This window comes from Rhinolophus ferrumequinum, chromosome 25, assembly GCF_004115265.2.
Source record: "Rhinolophus ferrumequinum isolate MPI-CBG mRhiFer1 chromosome 25, mRhiFer1_v1.p, whole genome shotgun sequence".
Taxonomy (NCBI): domain Eukaryota; kingdom Metazoa; phylum Chordata; class Mammalia; order Chiroptera; family Rhinolophidae; genus Rhinolophus; species Rhinolophus ferrumequinum.
Window position 1 is genome coordinate 260,185 of NC_046308.1, and position 17,484 is coordinate 277,668.

The 17,484-nt window shown below is 54.8% G+C and overlaps 1 protein-coding gene across 1 annotated transcript in view; it reads left to right on the forward strand.

The window, feature by feature from the left end:
* The window catches only part of POLE (DNA polymerase epsilon, catalytic subunit), a 41,926-nt gene that overhangs the window by 3,745 nt on the left and 20,697 nt on the right, over nucleotides 1-17,484 (forward strand). Inside the window, exons 2-23 of the mRNA XM_033098447.1 lie at nucleotides 2,047-2,188; nucleotides 2,586-2,666; nucleotides 3,051-3,095; nucleotides 3,236-3,328; nucleotides 3,632-3,786; nucleotides 4,975-5,116; nucleotides 5,204-5,284; nucleotides 6,026-6,133; nucleotides 6,447-6,557; nucleotides 6,803-6,888; nucleotides 7,128-7,247; nucleotides 8,471-8,603; nucleotides 8,686-8,799; nucleotides 8,887-9,099; nucleotides 9,336-9,443; nucleotides 12,327-12,455; nucleotides 12,538-12,640; nucleotides 12,726-12,872; nucleotides 13,226-13,371; nucleotides 15,213-15,361; nucleotides 16,366-16,458; nucleotides 16,691-16,835. Of these exons, the coding sequence (XP_032954338.1) occupies nucleotides 2,047-2,188; nucleotides 2,586-2,666; nucleotides 3,051-3,095; nucleotides 3,236-3,328; nucleotides 3,632-3,786; nucleotides 4,975-5,116; nucleotides 5,204-5,284; nucleotides 6,026-6,133; nucleotides 6,447-6,557; nucleotides 6,803-6,888; nucleotides 7,128-7,247; nucleotides 8,471-8,603; nucleotides 8,686-8,799; nucleotides 8,887-9,099; nucleotides 9,336-9,443; nucleotides 12,327-12,455; nucleotides 12,538-12,640; nucleotides 12,726-12,872; nucleotides 13,226-13,371; nucleotides 15,213-15,361; nucleotides 16,366-16,458; nucleotides 16,691-16,835 (2,644 nt within the window). The remainder of the gene's footprint in view (nucleotides 1-2,046; nucleotides 2,189-2,585; nucleotides 2,667-3,050; nucleotides 3,096-3,235; nucleotides 3,329-3,631; nucleotides 3,787-4,974; nucleotides 5,117-5,203; nucleotides 5,285-6,025; nucleotides 6,134-6,446; nucleotides 6,558-6,802; nucleotides 6,889-7,127; nucleotides 7,248-8,470; nucleotides 8,604-8,685; nucleotides 8,800-8,886; nucleotides 9,100-9,335; nucleotides 9,444-12,326; nucleotides 12,456-12,537; nucleotides 12,641-12,725; nucleotides 12,873-13,225; nucleotides 13,372-15,212; nucleotides 15,362-16,365; nucleotides 16,459-16,690; nucleotides 16,836-17,484) is intronic.

Genomic DNA, 17,484 nt, shown 5'->3' on the forward strand with positions numbered 1-17,484 from the left:
CCCGACATACTGCCAGCGTCCTAGTCTCACAGTCCTCCTGACGCAGGTGAAACGCCCCGTCCCAGGTGGCTGTGGCCGCCTGAGTGCATGTGCCAGTTCTGTGTGTTGTTTGCACGGCCTGGCATAGTGCAGCACCACAGAGTCCAGCGAGTACTTTCCAGTTCACATTATACGACTGAAAGCAGATGACTCGTTTATTCAACTCATTTCTCTCAAATAACTCAGACATTACAGAATTTTATTAAGTTGGTACAAAAGTAGCGGTTTTTTCAATTCTTTTTAACTTTTTAAACTGCAATTACTTTTGCACCAACCTAATACCTGTTAGACAACAAAAAGTGGCCATTCCCTTATATTTATATTTGTCTTTGATAAATACCACACACACTATTTACTGAGTACAGTGTGTACAAAGAACCCTGTCTGCATACTGTGTGCGCCGTGGGATTTAATCATCAGCGCTGTGTTGGCAGAGTTGGAATTCAGTCCAAAAATCTTCAAGCTTCTTGCGTTTTCTCCATCGTGCTGCGCTCGCGCTGCTGACTTTGTAATTCTCAAAGTGCTCTTACATCCACTGTCTCTTACGATATGCATGAAAATCTTACATGGCAGACATTGTTAATTCCATTCTACCAAGAAACAAACTAATAATACATTTGGGAACTAACATTTTAAAAATAAGTAAAGAGGGATGGACGGGTGGTTCAGTTGGTTAGAGCGCGAGCTCTGAACAACAGGGTTGCCAGTGCGATCCCCACATGGGCCAGTGAGCTGTGCCCTCCACAATTACATTGAAGACAACGAGCTGCTGCTGAACTTCCGGAGGGGCAGCCGGATGGCTCAGTTGGTTAGAGTGCGAGCTCCCCAACAACAAGGTTGATGGATTGATTCCCACAATGGATGGTGGGCTGTGCCCCCTGCAACAAAGATTGAAGACGACAACTGAACTTGGAGCTGAGCTGCACCCTCCACAACTAGATTGAAGGACAATAACTTGAGCTGATGGGCCCTGGAGAAACACACTGTTCCCCAATAAAGGCCTGGAGATACACACTGTTCCCCAATAAAGTCCTGTTCCCCTTTCCTCAATAAAATCTTTAAAAAAACACACACACATTTAAAAAAGTCATAAAAATAAGTAAAGAAACACCTTTTTATTTTGAGGTAATTGTAAATTGACACGCAGTTGTAAGAAATTACAGGGAGATCCTGTGAGCCCTTCACCCAGTTTCCCCCAGTGGTGACATCTTACATAACAGAGCACAAGGTCACAGCCAGGAAACTGACAGAGACACAGCGCTTGGGTACGTGTGTGTGTGTCTCTCGTTCTGTGCACTTCTGTCACATTGTATACTGGTGACTACCCCAGTCAATACACAACGGTTCTGCCCCAAAGATCCCTCGTGCTGTCCTTTTACAGCCACGGCCCTTCCATTCTCTGTCCCCCATGCCTCCCATGGCAGCCACATCTGTTCACAATCACTAGTTTTGTCACTTCAAGACGCTACGTAAGTGGAGTGATAAAGTGTGTAATTTGGGGGGTTGGCCTTTTCACTCACCCAAGCTGTCACAAGTATCAGTAACTTGCTCTTTATTGGTGACAAGCACCCCACTGGATGGACGTAACAGGTTAGCTAGTCCCCGGGTGAGGAGTAGCTGAGTGGTTTTCAGTTTCTGGCTACAGCGAACAAAGCGGCTGAGGACACTGACATGCACATTGTGTGGACATGGCTTTTCCTTTCTCTGGGATAAGTGGTCAAAAGAGCCGTGCTGGGCTTTGTGTGCTTTTAATACACACAAGGCAGCCGTGTCCACTGTGATCGTTGCCAGTTTCTGCTTATGGACCTCTACAGCCTTGGAGGGTCCTGCCCCACTCATATTTTTCCCATGAGTCCTGTTATTAGAATGAGCTGTTTTGCTAAACGTGAGGTTTTTTGTGGATACATGTACCATGTCACACCTGGAACGCTTACAGCGGGTGGACTGAGGGCTGTGGCAGTGGAGAGCATTGCGCCCCTGAAGACAGGCTCTCGTCCTCCCACCCAGGGACGATGGCCCCCCCTCCTCTGTCTCGGCACTCAAGCGCCTGGAGCGCAGTCAGTGGACGGATAGGATGGATGTGCGGTTCGGGTTTGAGCGGCTCAAGGAGCCGGGCGAGAGGACAGGCTGGCTCGTCAACATGCATCCTGTAAGCACCTGCGCGTTTCCTCCTCCCGCCCCTTCTTCCACAGCCTTGTGGGGGCGTGGCCCTTGTGGGAAGAGTGGGTGCCACCTGGTGTGGGAACCTGCTGTCCAGGTGAAGCAGGTGGACACGGGCTGTTTGTAGCTCTCCTACTTTGTTCTTCACCAGCATTGGGCCATTGAGGCCCTGGGGGGAAGGCTAGGGGAGGGGTGTCCCTGCTGCCCATAAGAGTAAACCTTTCAAGGATGAGGGAGGAGTTGAGAGAAATCCGCCCTGAGACTGTCATGATGGGCTCTTGTGAAAGGGGGTGGAGAAAGCGCTCAGTTCCCCACAAGTGGGGAGCACAGGGCCCCTGTACAGAGTGGAGGGTAACCTGCACCTGTGTGGGCGGCCTCTCTTGTAGACTGAGGTTTTAGACGAAGAGAAGCGCTTAGTCAGTGCAGTGGATTACTACTTTATTCAAGATGATGGCAGCAGATTTAAGGTAAGCCCCTGAACCCCAAAAAGCTAAGGCCCACTTGGTGACGAGGCACAGCTGGGCCCCAAGTGACGAGTGTTCATTCAGCTCTGGGGCTTGGAAGGCTCCTCGTGTGCAGCTCCTGACGCCCCTCGGGAGGGACGGGCCCCTGGGAGCCACGTTACTGGCACCTAAGATGTCCGAGAAGACAGGCTGAAGGACGGGCAGTGGTGTGTGTCTTAGAGCCCCCCCGCAGCGTGCGCAGGTCCCCACTTCTTGTAGCGCCGCATCTTAAGTGCTGTGCAGCTCCAGGGAGCACTGGGCATAGCCTGCTCATGGGGTCGCAGCCAACAGCCATCCTCACCCTTCTCCTTTGCCTTCTCATCGCCCCGGATGGGTGGTGACTTGCAGGTGGCCTTGCCCTACAAGCCGTACTTCTACATTGCGACCAGAAAGGTGAGTCCGCTTCATAGAGTCAGCTCCGACAGCCTGTGCCCCCTCGTTCTGTGAGAGGCGTCAGACTCCTCTAGAGAAACAGGCAAGGAAGGAAGTAGGTTTTACTAATGGAAAGTCCTTTCATTACCATCCTGATTTAGGGTTGTGAGCGAGAAGTTTCATCTTTTCTCTCTAAGAAGTTTCAGGGTAAAATCGCGAAAGTAGAGACTGTCCCCAAAGAGGATCTGGACTTGGTGAGTGTCACCGTTCCTTCCAGGGTATATGAGGCTGGGTCCGCTCTGCCAGGGGTGACATGGGAAGAGGCCCCGTTTGGCACCTGTGGGTGTGGGGCGGGACAGAGGAGGAGGCCTTGGTGGTTGTCTGGACATCCTTTGGGTGACACCCGTGGGTGGCGCAGTGGGTGCCACATGCAGAGCTGGACGAGGTGCTTTGGAGGTCCCAGCCCTTTGACAAGGATATTTACCTTTGAATCGTTCTGCCCTTATGTTCTCTCCCCAGTAATGTCCTTTTTCTCTTGAACTCTGTCCACTCTGTAGCCAAATCATTTGGTGGGTCTGAAGCGGAATTACATTAAGCTGTCGTTCAACACCGTGGAGGACCTTGTCAGAGTGAGGAAGGAGATCTCCCCTGCCGTGAAGAAGAACCGGGAGCAGAGCCACACCTGCGACACCTACACAGCCATGCTCTCCAGGTAAGCCTCCTTCTCGCACCAGCGGCAGCCAGTCGGTCCACAGGGCTATTGCCCACTTTTCCTGAGTTGAGATGGATAGGAGGTGGGGAAACCCAGCAGTTAAGTGGCCTTTCTGACGGGCTCTGATTGATGGGGAAACACTTCTGAGCAATTAAGTAGGATTTCTTACAGTTTTCCAATTGTGTTACATAAATAGCATCTCCCTGTGTCATAATTTATTACATCGGGGCTGGGTCTGTGGCTCTAGCACTGAGTTGCTGTAACGGTAAAGACATTTTAGATTCCTAATCCCACTACCTTCACACAGTCTGTTCTCGTGGTTTATGGCAAGTGTTAAGCTGTCTACAAATTTTATTAAATGGCTAGATTTACACAGCATCTCTTCTCCAGAGAACCTTGGAGTTATACAGAGAAATTTAATGTAGGACACCAAATATTGTTCTCCAGACGTTCAGACATCAACTATAGCAGGAAGCGGGGAAAGAGATCAAGAAGAAGAAATCTTGGCTAATTAAAAGTTATTTTCACTTCAGAAGTATTCGTATTCTCTGACAAAAGATCATTAGGGACTCTGAACATTTCTACACACACACACCCCAGTAACCCATAAATTACTTTTCAGAATATTGCAAGGTGTATCCAGAGACCGAGTCCCCCGAGGCCTTCTCTGAAACTCATTGTCTGTCTTTTTCCCCCCAATAGTCCATTCAGTATTAGGAAGATTAGCGGGCTAATATTGGAGAGACTATTCTAGTGACAGTGATTTTCTGCTTGGATATGATAGGAACAACTATGGTGCAGAAATAGTTACCATTTACCCGTCACTCAACCAAGAACCTTGTGACTGTTACCTCACGACACTCCTGTAGAGTGGGCCCGGTACTGTCATCCTCTGTTTCTTGATGAAGAAACAAGCTCAGTGAGAGCGGTTCACATTTGTAGACACACCACCAAAGTAACAGCGCTTTCTTTCTTCTTTGTTCTTTTAATTACCTACACCCTATAAAATGCACATGCCCTAAGCATACACTGAATTTCCTTGTGTGTGTGACTTGCTCGGCTAGGAGGGTCAGCCGAGCTCCTTCAGAAGGGTCTGTCCTGGTCACCCCAGCCACGTTTCCTCTGTGGACGCGGGCCTCCCCTGCAGCCCGAGGGGACTGTGCTGAGTGAGCGGCCCTCTGTTTGCAGTGTCCTGCAAGGCGGCAGTGTGATCCTCGATGAAGAGGAAGCCTCTAAGAAGACTGCCGACCAGCTGGACAACATCGTGGACATGCGGGAGTACGACGTGCCCTACCACATCCGTCTCTCCATCGACCTGAAGATCCACGTGGTGAGTGGGCCATGCCTCACGGCAGCGCAGCCCAGTCCACTGGAGACAGACGTGAGCTCGCCGTTAAATGTGCTTCATGTCCCGCAGGCTCACTGGTACAATGTCAGGTACCGAGGAAACGCCTTTCCAGTGGAGGTCACCCGCCGGGATGACCTGGTCGAACGACCCGTAAGTACTGTTCGCATGTCTCCGTCCTGAATGTCCCCTGGGTTTCTGCAGAGATCTAATTCAGTGCTGACAGGTGACTTTGATTGAAAGACTTGCTTGCTTCTTTTTCCTCAAATACTTTCATAAGAGATTGTGGAGTAATCACTTTCCTGCTTCATTTCTGACCGAGAGTATAATTTCCTTTGCACCTGCATGTCACAAGGTGACGTCAGTATCTGAGCGAGGCTGGATCGCAGCACCCGAGCGAGCGCTCTGACTTCTGGGCAGTCAGTAGTGAAGTGATGTGGGGAACAGTTTCATTAGGGATTGAAAATGGATTCAGGCTTCGTTTCGGGGACAGCTCTGTGGTCTTGGAAAGGTCTCTACTCTGTTTTCTCATTCCAAAATGAAGATGTCGGCGCTACCACAGTCTTCTGGCAGGGTTGGCATAAGGTCAAGAAGAGGTTATGCATTGGAACGTGCTCTGAGACTCAGGTGTTCTGTAGTTCTCCGGCTTTCCTATGACCAAGTCTTCCTGTCCGTGTTGAGTTTTCATACCATCAGTGAATCGTGGTGTTTGATGTGGGTCAGTCAGCCCCGAGGTGCCTGTCCTACTCTTTTGGAAACTTTTTCCTGTGGCGGCTGGACTCTTGCTTGTAGCAGGTGGAGGTGGAGCAGCTGGTGGTGGGTGTCGAGAGGACCCCTGTCTCCAGAGCTCAGCTGGGTTTGTGGCCGACTTAATGCTACATTTGGTCCCTCCAGGACCCTGTGGTGTTGGCATTTGACATTGAGACGACCAAGCTGCCCCTCAAGTTTCCTGATGCTGAGACTGACCAAATTATGATGATTTCCTATATGATCGATGGTCAGGTGAGCAGTGCCTTCTGGGATGTATGCTCCCTGGGAACAGGGCCCTTGTCTGGTCCCCCACCCCGTGAGTAGTATTTCTGGGGTGAATAATGAGTGAGTGTAATCCCAAAAGTGAAAAGCAAGCTGTTCTGCCATCCAGCCATGTGCCCGCCTTCCGATCGAAATCAGACATTGGGGCTTAGGTAGCGCGTCTCTTCTTGGAAAGATGGGGCACCTTCAAGGTGCTGCAGAGATTTTTGTAGCAGGAGTTTCTGGGCCGAGTGTCAGGAGGCATGTGTCTCTGGCTTGCGTCTAATGGCTGGTGAATTCCCAGGGCTACCTCATCACCAACAGGGAGATTGTTGCTGAGGACATTGATGATTTTGAGTTCACCCCCAAGCCGGAATACGAAGGGCCCTTTTGTGTCTTCAATGAACCTGATGAGGTACAGAGGTGTCCCTGGGAAGCTGCCGGTGTGGGGTGAAGTGGGAAGGAGAGGCAGGTTGACTCTTCAGGCCTCGGCCCGCACAGCAGCTCCTGGACGCGGTGTGTGCGTCCTCGCCTGCCATGTGGAGGCACGGTGTGCGGGTCCAGGGCCGCCGTGAGGCGCTCCTGAACCTGGGCAGGTGCTGGGAAGAGCTAGAAGGAGAGGAAATGCAGCCGGCTGATGCTGTGACTCCTTGAATTCAGGTTCATCTAATCCAAAGGTGGTTTGAACACGTCCAGGAGACCAAGCCCACCATCATGGTCACCTACAACGGGGACTTTTTTGACTGGTGAGGCTAATGTCTAATTTGTACGTAACAGAGTTCGAGAGGGGACGTTACAGGACGCTGAGTACAGTTAGTGCTGCAGGTCTGTCCTCTGAGAAATGGCTGAGATGGAACAAAGTAGGAGGGGCAAAAGCGCCATCCGAGTGAGGAGCTCCTGGGTCGGTGGCATCCCCTGCGGGCCATCTCCTGTCTCTGAGGGAGTTAGGGACTCACTGCCCTGTGTGCTTGTCCATCGTCCCCAGGCCCTTCGTGGAGGCCAGAGCAGCAGCCCACGGACTGAGCATGTACGAGGAGATCGGGTTCCAGAAGGACAGCCAGGGGGAGTACAAGGCGCCCCAGTGCATCCACATGGACTGTCTCAGGTGGGCCGCGCTGCTCCCCTGGCCGCTCGTCAGTGTGTCCTGAGGGCTGTCCGTGAGTGGGGTCCAGGCTCCCTTCTCGCTCACGCCAGTCCTGTCTGCACCCTCTCGGGGGATGGCAGCACCTCTGAGAAGCAGCTCCCCTCACTGGGGACACAGCTGTCGGCTCTGGCTGGGTCCTGGGATGTGATGTCTGTCGTCACCTGCTCCTCGTGCAGCAGACATGTTGAGCGTTGGGCCTCAGGGCAGGGCCGCCGAGCCAGAAAGAAAGGCCTGGGATGAGGTCCCTTGCCTCCCCACCCCCCCCCGGAGTGCGGGCTATGGTGGCCCAGAGTGCAAAGGTTGGCTGGAGGTCTCACGAGCTTTCGGTGCCCTATGGGGGGGTCGTTTCACCTCGGCTGTCATGGGAGCCATCAACACATTTAAAGCTGATCCATCTTTTCGTTAGGCCTGTGGTGCGTGTGCTGGAGGGGGTAGGCCCGGCTGTAATGTGAACAGGAGTGAAGAGAAGGGTGGCTTAAGATATTTGAGAGGCAAGGACTTGGGGGTCTACAGATTTGGGGGCCAGGGTGCGTGAGCACAGGGAAGCCTGGTTCTCAGGATTTGGCGTGGGCTTTCAGGTGTAGGGCAGAGCCCAGGTCACAGGTAGAAGCAGGCCTGGGAGCTCCATCCACGTGGAGACTGTGGTAGTGAATGGACTGTCAAAGGAAGTAAGAGGAGGGGTGGGGGCCTCAGCGAGGTGGCAGTGCCAGGTAGGCCAGCGTGGGGTGTTCCGGGTGGAGGCCAGGGGGGCGGGGGTGGACATGAGCAGTAGTAGCTGCCGGCCCGGGAGGTGGTGTCAGTCATCGGGAGGAAGTGAAGACGGGCACAGAGGTCGCAGGGCACGGGGTGTCCTTGCGTGTTTCCCTGCTAAAGGACCACGTGCAGACAGGAGGACGTGTAACGGCAGGGCCTGAGGGCTGGGCAGGCAGGGCAGAGCCCAGCAGCCCTGGTGGACAGGCCGCGGAGGGTGACAGCTCCTGCCTGCTCCTGCCCCGCTTGCATCCGTTTCCCCACAAGGACAGGAGGGAAGCGGGGCCTGGAGCACCGGCTGGGCAGCTCCTTGTGTTGGCAGGTGTGTCTGCGAACTTAACTGGCTCATGGACCCTGCACTGTCTGGCCTGTCTTCCTGTGTCCAGTTGCGGCCACTCACGGATTCCTGGCCTTTGTTCTCCTCTCCTTCCCAGGTGGGTGAAGAGGGACAGTTACCTTCCGGTGGGCAGCCACAACCTCAAGGCGGCTGCCAAAGCCAAGCTGGGCTACGACCCCGTGGAGCTGGACCCCGAGGATATGTGCCGGATGGCCACGGAGCAGCCCCAGGTTCGTGCCGTAGGACCGGTGCCGCACCTTGTAGGGGGTCGGCCCCACGGGGGGCGTAGCCCTCACTCCGCTCTCTCCTCAGACGCTGGCCACGTACTCGGTGTCAGACGCAGTGGCCACATACTATCTGTACATGAAGTATGTGCACCCCTTCATATTCGCCCTGTGCACCATCATCCCCATGGAGCCCGACGAGGTCAGTGGCCCACCGCGCCACCCGCTGTCCCGGCCCACTGCCCTGTGTGGGCTGGCCCAGGTCGGCTGAGCCTGGCGTCTCCTGCAGGTGCTGCGGAAGGGCTCCGGGACGCTGTGCGAGGCCTTGCTGATGGTGCAGGCTTTCCACGCCAACATCATCTTCCCCAACAAGCAGGAGCAGGAGTTCAACAAGATGACCAGTGACGGCCACGTGCTGGACTCCGAAACCTACGTGGGCGGCCACGTGGAAGCCCTGGAGTCCGGCGTGTTCCGCAGTGATATCCCCTGCCGGTTCAGGATGGTGCGCCCCCTGTCCCCACCGGGTACCCCAGGCTCGGTCGCCCCCAGAAGCCACAAGGCGCTGAAATAATACCGCGGCCCTCACCGGCCGTCCTGTCTGGGCTGCCTTGGGCTGGGACCCTGCAGGCTCAGGACTCCGCTCCTTCCAGAGCGTGGTCTGTGGCGTTCCTAAGGTAGGCTGCATAGTGCTGGGGCGGGTTCCCGTCCGACCTGGGTCCTCTCGGTCGTTTGCACTAGAATCCCGCCGCCTTTGACTTCCTGCTGCAGCGCGTGGAGAAGACCATGCGTCACGCTATCGAGGAAGAGGAGAAGGTGCCCATGGAGCAGGTCACCAACTTCCAAGAGGTAACGCTCAGGGAGGGGACAGTGTGGCACGGGCGGCCCCGGCAGCCTGGCTTCATTCCCGAGCATGTTCATTACGTACCTACTGTGTGCTGCTGCTGGGGCACCGAGACAGATGACTCAGGGTGTCTCCTAGTCTGGTAGGACAGCTGTGACAGTGTGGTCACAGTGCATGCCCTGACTTGGTGTGGTTGGGGAGTTTCACAGGGAGACGCCGGGCTCCTGAGCAGGCTGCGGGGACGTTGAGGGGCTGCGGGCAGAGACGGCAGTGCTGGCTCTCATGCCCCGGTCACCTGGACTCTTTGTCGTCAGTGAGGGGCCACTGGAGGTTTTTAATTTCTTCTTTTGTTAAGGAGACTTTAAAAATGATGAGAGTGAATTCCTAGAAGTTACAGAGTAGAATAATGTAACTGTACAATCCATCAAAAATGGTGGAAAGCACCATTTACAAAGTGTGTCACATGACTGGAGACCCCAGGCCCCTCCCTTGGTGCTGCCTCAGTTCCTTTGGACACAGCACAGCTCACGTCTGTCGGGCACCTCTCGACAGTGCAGCACATATAGTGACTCCAGGGATGTGGCATTTTTACCATTTTAGGATTGGTTTTAAGAAATATCTGAACGGATTCACCAGGCAAAATTCAAACAAGAATGTGTGCATGTCCTTTGCAAACTGAAGAGCTGTGCAGCTGCTGTCAGCTATAGCTATCACGTACTGTGGGGACTCTGAGCCACCCTGGGAAGAAGGGGGTGTAGGCGGAGGAACAAGTGTGAGTGAAAACACGTCCGAGGAAAGGAGCACAGGTGTCACTTTCGGGTCTGGGAAACGAGTGAGTGCAGTGGGCTGATGAGAGGCAGCCCGGCGCCGGAGCAAATGCAGCTGTGGTCAGTGTAAGAGGCCGGCGCTCCAGGCCAGCGGTTCCCACATCTCGGGCTGGAGTCCGTAGGACACAGTGACCGTATCACACACATACACACCGAGTGTTCTGTTTTAAGTGCTTTGGGGAGTGAATAAAAATATATGACTGTCAGAGCCTATTTAGCTTTATTCCCATGTAGTCTCAGTGACTGTTTTTGTTTTTTGGACAATGTTTTTATTTCTTGAAGCTCTATTCATTCTTTTTCCAATGTGCTTTATTTTATAAAAAGTGGACTTTTTTCCTGTGTTTTAGATTTTTGGTCTCTGGTATTTTTTTTTTTTTTAATTTTATTGGGGGAATATTGGGGAACAGTGTGCTTCTCCAGGGCCCAACACCTCTAAGTAGTTGTCCTTCAATCTAGTTGTGGAGGGCACAGCTCACTGGCCCATGTGGGAATCGAACTAACAACCCTGTTGTTCAGAGCTCCTGCTCTAACCAACTGTGCCATCCGGCCACCCCAAGGTCTCTAGTATTTTTAATTACGCTCATTTCAGCATATTTAGGAGATTTATTTCCTGAATTTTTGGGGGTTGCTTTCCACTGTGTCTGCTGTCGGCCACAGTGGGTGTCTCTTCCTACACTCAGATTTTGGAATGAGAATTCATCTTCAGCAAGGAATCCAGGGGGCCTCTCAAGGGCCTTGTCAAGTACTTTTATGGTTGTTTCTGCCTGGGTCCCCAGAGGGGACACTGGGCTGGGCCCCTTCTTACCTGGCTCCTTGGCTGGACGTTCCCAGACCAAGTGAGAAGTATAATGTAGACCACAGATCCTTTAGAGGGACCAGCCTGTGGAGACATGTTCAGGCAAGGTACTTCTTGGCCCAGAGGCCAGAATAGACGGGGTTCTGGTGAGCAGACTGGTTCTGGTTTAGCCTTCTGTGGAAGTGGCCTTTGCAGGTCCTGCCTTTGTTGGAAGTTCTGCGTTTCATTTCCCTCTTGGGTGCAGGTTGCCTCTCCTTGAGGAGGCTGGAGAAATGAGCAGCAGGGCTCCTGCCACAGGCAGTCGGCTGTGCTCTCAGGGGCCTGTGTCTGCGCACTGGGATGGCTGGGCTCCCTCCCCTTGTCTGGCAGGACAGCTGCTCGTGCGCTCCTCCCGGGGTCTGTAGTTGGGTTCATGCAGGCCGGTGCCTGCCGGTGTGACCGGCCCCAGGAAAAGCCTGGCGCTGGGTCTTTGGGGGCTACCCTGGGAGGTGGCACTGCGCACTGCTGTCAGCTCGGTGCTGGAAGGAGGAATCTCCTCCCATCTTGAGCCTGCTCCCAACTTCACCTGACGTGTCTTTCCCCTTGTCTGACTTGGCCGTGTCCCTTCACTGAGTCACCAGAACTGGCATGGCCCTGGGACACCAGGTCAGCTCCCTGTTCCCGTTTACAGTTCACGCGTCGCTTTGTACTTGGCATGACTGAGCAGCTCACTTCTGCACAGATAGGGAGAGTTTTTCTAGTTCAGGCAGCCTTTCCAGGTGTTTGGTATCAGGAGGGTCTTCAGGCAAACAGCTCAGGCGCTGCTAGAACCAGAAATCTGAGTCACTGGTTCACGAAGTCCCACCGAAGGCCACCCGGCACTGCATTTGGTCTGAGGCCTGGGCTTGAGCCTACGCCAACCGCTCACCCGTCAGCTGCAGGCTTGCTGGGACACGCGCACCTCGGGGACCCACGGGGCCCTCGGCAAGGGTGACTGCTGGTATTTTGGCCAGGTCTCACTCTCGCTGGCAGATGGGCCCTGCCATGTGAGGCCGCAGACAGTCTTGTGCAGTTTTCTCCTAACCCTGAAAGTTCTGGGGTGGAGGCTGCCGCTCTCACCACGCTGCCCTTAGTAGGGCTGTGCTCCTGTGGCGCCTCCCGTGGCCCTGGGCCTGGTGCTGGGGGCTGGTGTCCGTCTGGGACCTGTGGTGCTTTCCTTGTTCCTGTGGACAGTCTCCAGTTTTTGCTGGGTCACCAGCCTCCACTTCTTTCTTCTTCGTCTGCAGGTGTGTGATCAGATTAAGAACAAGCTCACCTCCCTGAAAGATGTTCCTAACAGAATCGAGTGTCCCCTTATCTACCACCTGGATGTGGGGGCCATGTACCCAAACATCATCCTGACAAACCGCCTGCAGGTGAGACAGACTCCTGCATCTGGACTGAGTCCTTGCTACCTGAGCCTAACTGCTCCCTCCCTCCCTCCCACGCTCTCCGCAGCCCTCTGCCATGGTGGACGAAGCCACCTGTGCGGCCTGTGACTTCAACAAGCCCGGAGCAAACTGCCAGCGCAAGATGGCCTGGCAGTGGAGGGGCGAATTCAGTGAGTGGCGGCCGGGCGGGGGGTGTTCAGCGGAAGCGGACGGGCTGGTCTCCATCGTGGTTCTTCTCCGCTGTCACCCCTCCAGTGCCAGCCAGCCGCAGCGAGTACCATCGCATCCGGCACCAGCTGGAGTCGGAGAAGTTCCCTCCCTTGACCCCAGAGGGTCCAGCCCGGGCCTTTCATGAGCTGTCCCGTGAGGAGCAGGCCAAATACGAGAAGAGGAGGCTGGCAGGTGAGCAGCCCGGACTTGGCCATGGCTTTCCCAACACCGCGTCTCCCACTTTTGGGCCTCGGTAGGGCTGTGTTGGTGGTTCACAGCCTGAGGTCACTTAAACCAGTCGCTGAACCCATCAGATCGTGGCAAACTAGTTCTTCCTGAGGCTTCATGAGTGTTCCGACACTGGACTCTCCTTCCTGTGCTTTTGGTGTATTCCGCCCATTCACTGTGGACCGCCTCACTTTCTAGTGGTCTGCCCCTTCTGTTAGCCCAGAGCTGCCTAGAGCTGTGTCTGTTGTCCGCTGCCTCCTTGCCTGCCTTTGGCCAGTCAGGAGGCTCACGTGCTCCCCCTCCCGGCTGTGCCCTAGATTACTGCCGGAAGGCCTACAAGAAGATCCACGTGACCAAGGTGGAGGAGCGCCTCACCACCATCTGCCAGCGGGAGAACTCCTTCTACGTGGACACTGTGCGTGCCTTCCGCGACCGGCGCTACGAGTTCAAAGGTCTCCACAAGGTGAGTCTGACCTTTGTGGGGTCAGACAGAGTCTAGTTTCTGAGGTGAGGATTCTTGCTTGGCGCTGTCTGGAGTCATGGGAAGTTCCTGCTTTCAGTTCTTGTGTGTGTATGCCCAGAAGTGGAATTGTTGGATGCTACGGTAATTGTGTTTTTAATCTTCGGAGAAACTGCCATACCATCTCACTTTATTAACTCTTAAATTACTTGTTTATCTGTATCCCTCATCAGACAAGCCCTGAAAGTGTAGTGACTGTCTCATTCTTTAGAGTCTAATGTAGTCACTGGCACATAGTAGGCACTCAGTAAATGTCTAAAGTGTTTTGCTTTTTAAATACCAAACCTTTAAAAACATTTTTTTCTCAGCTTGGATGGGGAGTTTCTGGAAATATTTTTGGTCGTCTCTGCATTTCTTTATCAGTTGCTTCTTCCAGGGACCTCCTGAGTAGCTCTGGTTTCCCTAAACCCAGTCGTTCCAGACACAGGCCTAGCTCCTCGACCCAGGACACGTTGGCCTCAGGGCAGCCCGTGCCATCATAGAGGCTGTGGACACAGTATCCCAAGCCTGCCCACAGCACCTGTTGGCTGAGACTAGTAGCACAGTGAAGCAGGTGTGCCAGCCCGCTGGGGGAGCTGTCACTCGGCCTCTCCTTTGAGGCTTGGCACCCTGGGCCATGCAGTCTGTCTGTGGTTGCCACGTGCCCCCTCTGCTGGCACAGAGGGTCTTCCGTCTGCCCAGGCACAGCCTGCATGATCCAACGACTCTTAGTGTGATGCCAATTCATCAAGATGTTTACTGAGAGCTGGTATGTGCCAGACACTCTTCTCTAAGTACTGATAGTCGCCAGTTGGGGGAGTAAAGGCGAAACATTCAGAGGGGAGGAGCCCGTCATGCTCGACCACTGTGATGGGGACAGAAATGCAGCTGGGGTAGGACATTCAGACGTTCCAGTGCCTGTGGCCACACCCTCCCTGGTGGTAGTTGGGCCACTCTGTGGAGGTAAACCTGACATAGGGTTAAGTCCCACCCTTTTGGGTTGGCAGTTGTGTGGGTTTTGAGAAACACGCCACACTGAAGAGTCCAGCACCTTCCAACCCTGGGCCCAGTACCGGCCAGGCAGTGGGTGGCCCAGCAGTACTAGCCAGTGAGGACACTTACCCTGGGGCATTGCTGCAGATGACGAGCACCTAGCTCTCTGCCTGTCAGCCGCACCTGAGTTGTGTTATTTGAGAGACCTTGGAACTCAACCTGTCAAGTGCGTAGGTAAGAGAGTAAACTGAGTAACAGGTCCCGGATAGGGAGTCCCTGGACCTCTGGTGGAGCAAAGGCCCCGCCGCTTTGTTGGTCTCCAGATGCGGCTTCAGTCCCTTCTCCAGCTCCCTGTCAGGTTCCGGGCTCTGTCCCAGGGCACTGACGTTGCCCCAAGTCTGAGGTGTCCACGTGGAGTATCCCCTCCTGTCCTTGGGCTCGCAGGAAGTAAAAGTGTAACGTGGGCCTGTTCTCTGTGCCCAGCAGCCCTTTCAGGACATCTCCTTCCAAGGGGCAGTTCTGGATGAAAGGTGAATGGGGACGTGGGAGAAGCAGGCATTGGGGTCGTGCAGACCCTATGAGGGACGAGTCGATGCCGGACGCCGTGCCTTGTTCAGTTTCTTGGGGTAGAAGCAGGAGCACGTCCTTGTCCCTAGAAGTTGTGCCGAGGTGTGCAATCGGCAGCTCTCTACTGGTAGTGCCGTCAGAGACGGAGTGAAGGAAGTGTGGCAGGTACCAGTAGAGGCCTATAGACAGGAAGTTCCCATGTGAGTGACCTTTGCATGACAGCCTCGTGTGTGCGTGGTTCGCAGGTGTGGAAGAAGAAGCTGTGTGCGGCCGTGGAGGCAGGTGACGCAGCGGAGGTGAGGCGCTGCAGGAACATGGAGGTGCTGTACGAGTCACTGCAGCTCGCACACAAATGCATTCTCAACTCCTTCTATGGCTACGTCATGCGCAAAGGGTGCGTCATGCGCACAGGGTGCCTTAGCACCAGGGGCCGGGAGAGGGCAGGGTTGGGCGCCTGCATGGGCGGGGCTGTGGGCTGCCACGTCCCCTCCAGTAGGCCTCAAGGGGCGTCCGCACCACTGCACACCTTGGTCTCAGCATCGTGGGCTAGAGACATGATTTGGTAGTTTCGTGTGTGTGTGTGTGTGTGTGTGTGTGACTTAGTGAATGTCACCACTCTGGACGTGGAGAGGGTCTGCGCAGTTACTAAGCAGCACCGTGTGGCTAATGAGGGATGTCAAGCCCTCTGAGAGGTGGAGAGAGCCAGGAAGGAGATGGGGTCTCAAAGCCGCTATGGACACTGTTCTGGGGTTAGGGGTGCAGGAGATGAATTGAGGTGGGGCCTGAGCGTGTCCATTGGACATGACCAGGTGGGCGGGGCCTCGGGCAGAGCAGGTCTTGAAGGGGAGACCTGGGCACTGGGTGGGGATGCTAGGACAGTCAACAGGGCAACTCCGGAGAAGGAGAAAGGCGGTGGGTGGCACAGGGACTGGGCTTGAGGGAGGGTCATTCTGTTTATTCATGTTGCTTTTTAATGGCACTGGGGAGGATGAGAGCAGGGCTGGAACCTGAGCAGAGTTCCCCGGCAGGGACCATGAGCCAGGGGGTGGCAGGAAGCCGAGGGTGCCTGAGGCCTTGTTTTCCCTGAGAAGCTGGAGGGTGTGCATGGGGCTTGGGAGAATGGAGAAGGCATGAGATGGTTGGTGCTGCAGGTGGTGGGAGAGGCTCATGGGGACACGTGACCATCTGGGCTGCTATGGAGAGTCCCACTGAGCCTGAGGTCCTGAGCTGTTGCAGGGACAGTATGCTGCATCCTTCCAGATCATCCTTCCTGAGCTGAGCCCCACACCCTCAGCACAGAGCGGATTCCACCTTAGTCCTCTTGCCCTACTCCAGAGTCCCCCTCTTGGTATCCTCTCTCCTGCCCTGTCCTAATGAGCCTGTGACTGTCCTCCCCAGGGCCCGCTGGTACTCCATGGAGATGGCCGGCATTGTCTGCTTCACGGGGGCCAGCATTATCACGCAGGCGCGGGAGCTGATCGAGCAGATTGGGTGAGCACCGTGCTGCGGCCCGCGGCCGGCTGGCACACCTGCTGGAGTGGGCCGGTAGGGCTACAATGGGAGGGAACAGCTGGGAGACGAGGGAGCTGGAAATGGGTGGGCGTCTCGCTTGCTGCGTTCATGGCCTGGAGGGGCCTCCGCTGCGTCCAGACTTGACAGGGGCTTCTCGCTACTTGGGGCCCCAGGCCCGTATCCATGTGGCCTCATTTCTGTTTCTCTGAAGGAGGCCCTTAGAGCTGGACACAGATGGAATATGGTGCGTGCTGCCCAACAGCTTCCCTGAAAACTTTGTCATCAAGACATCCTGCATGAAAAAGCCCAAGGTGACCATCTCCTACCCTGGGGCCATGTTAAACATCATGGTAAAGGTGAGCCTGGGCCTCCAGAGGGGGCTTCTGTGGGCGTGGGCTCCTCGCACCAGCATGGTGGGGCCTGGGGAAAGGGGCCTGCGGCATCTCTCAGGCCAGCGTGCTCCCCTTCCTGGGCTCAGCGTCCTGCCTCCGTCGTCCCCATTTTCTGTGTGGCCTGAGTTCACATTGCCGGAGCAAGGGCACCATCCTTCAGCACAGCACCCACACTGCTTTGCTCGTCACTTTTTATTTCGGAATCATTTTACACTTACAGAGAAATTATAAAAGTAGAACAGAGTTCTGCTTTCCTGATGTTGACATCCACAAACCATGGCCCGGCTGTCAGAACCATGGCACTCAGGCCGGCTGACACTGGAACCAAACTCAGTCTCTTGGATTTCCCAGTTGTCTCAGGACCCCAGCTGCGTATAGTCGTCTGTCTCCTTAGTGCCCCGCTGTCTGCATGATCGGGACACTTCAATGAGTGCCAGGCAGGTGTCTGGTGTCTGCCCCTCAGCTTGGCCTTGTCTATTTTTCCTTGTCCTTACACCGAGGTTATTTGGGCTTTTGGAGGAATGCCACAGAGGTGACATGTCCTGTGTGGTTTTGTCGTGCGTGGTGTCAGGATCTGTACTTGTGGTCCCTCTACAGCTGTGGCCTCTGGCTT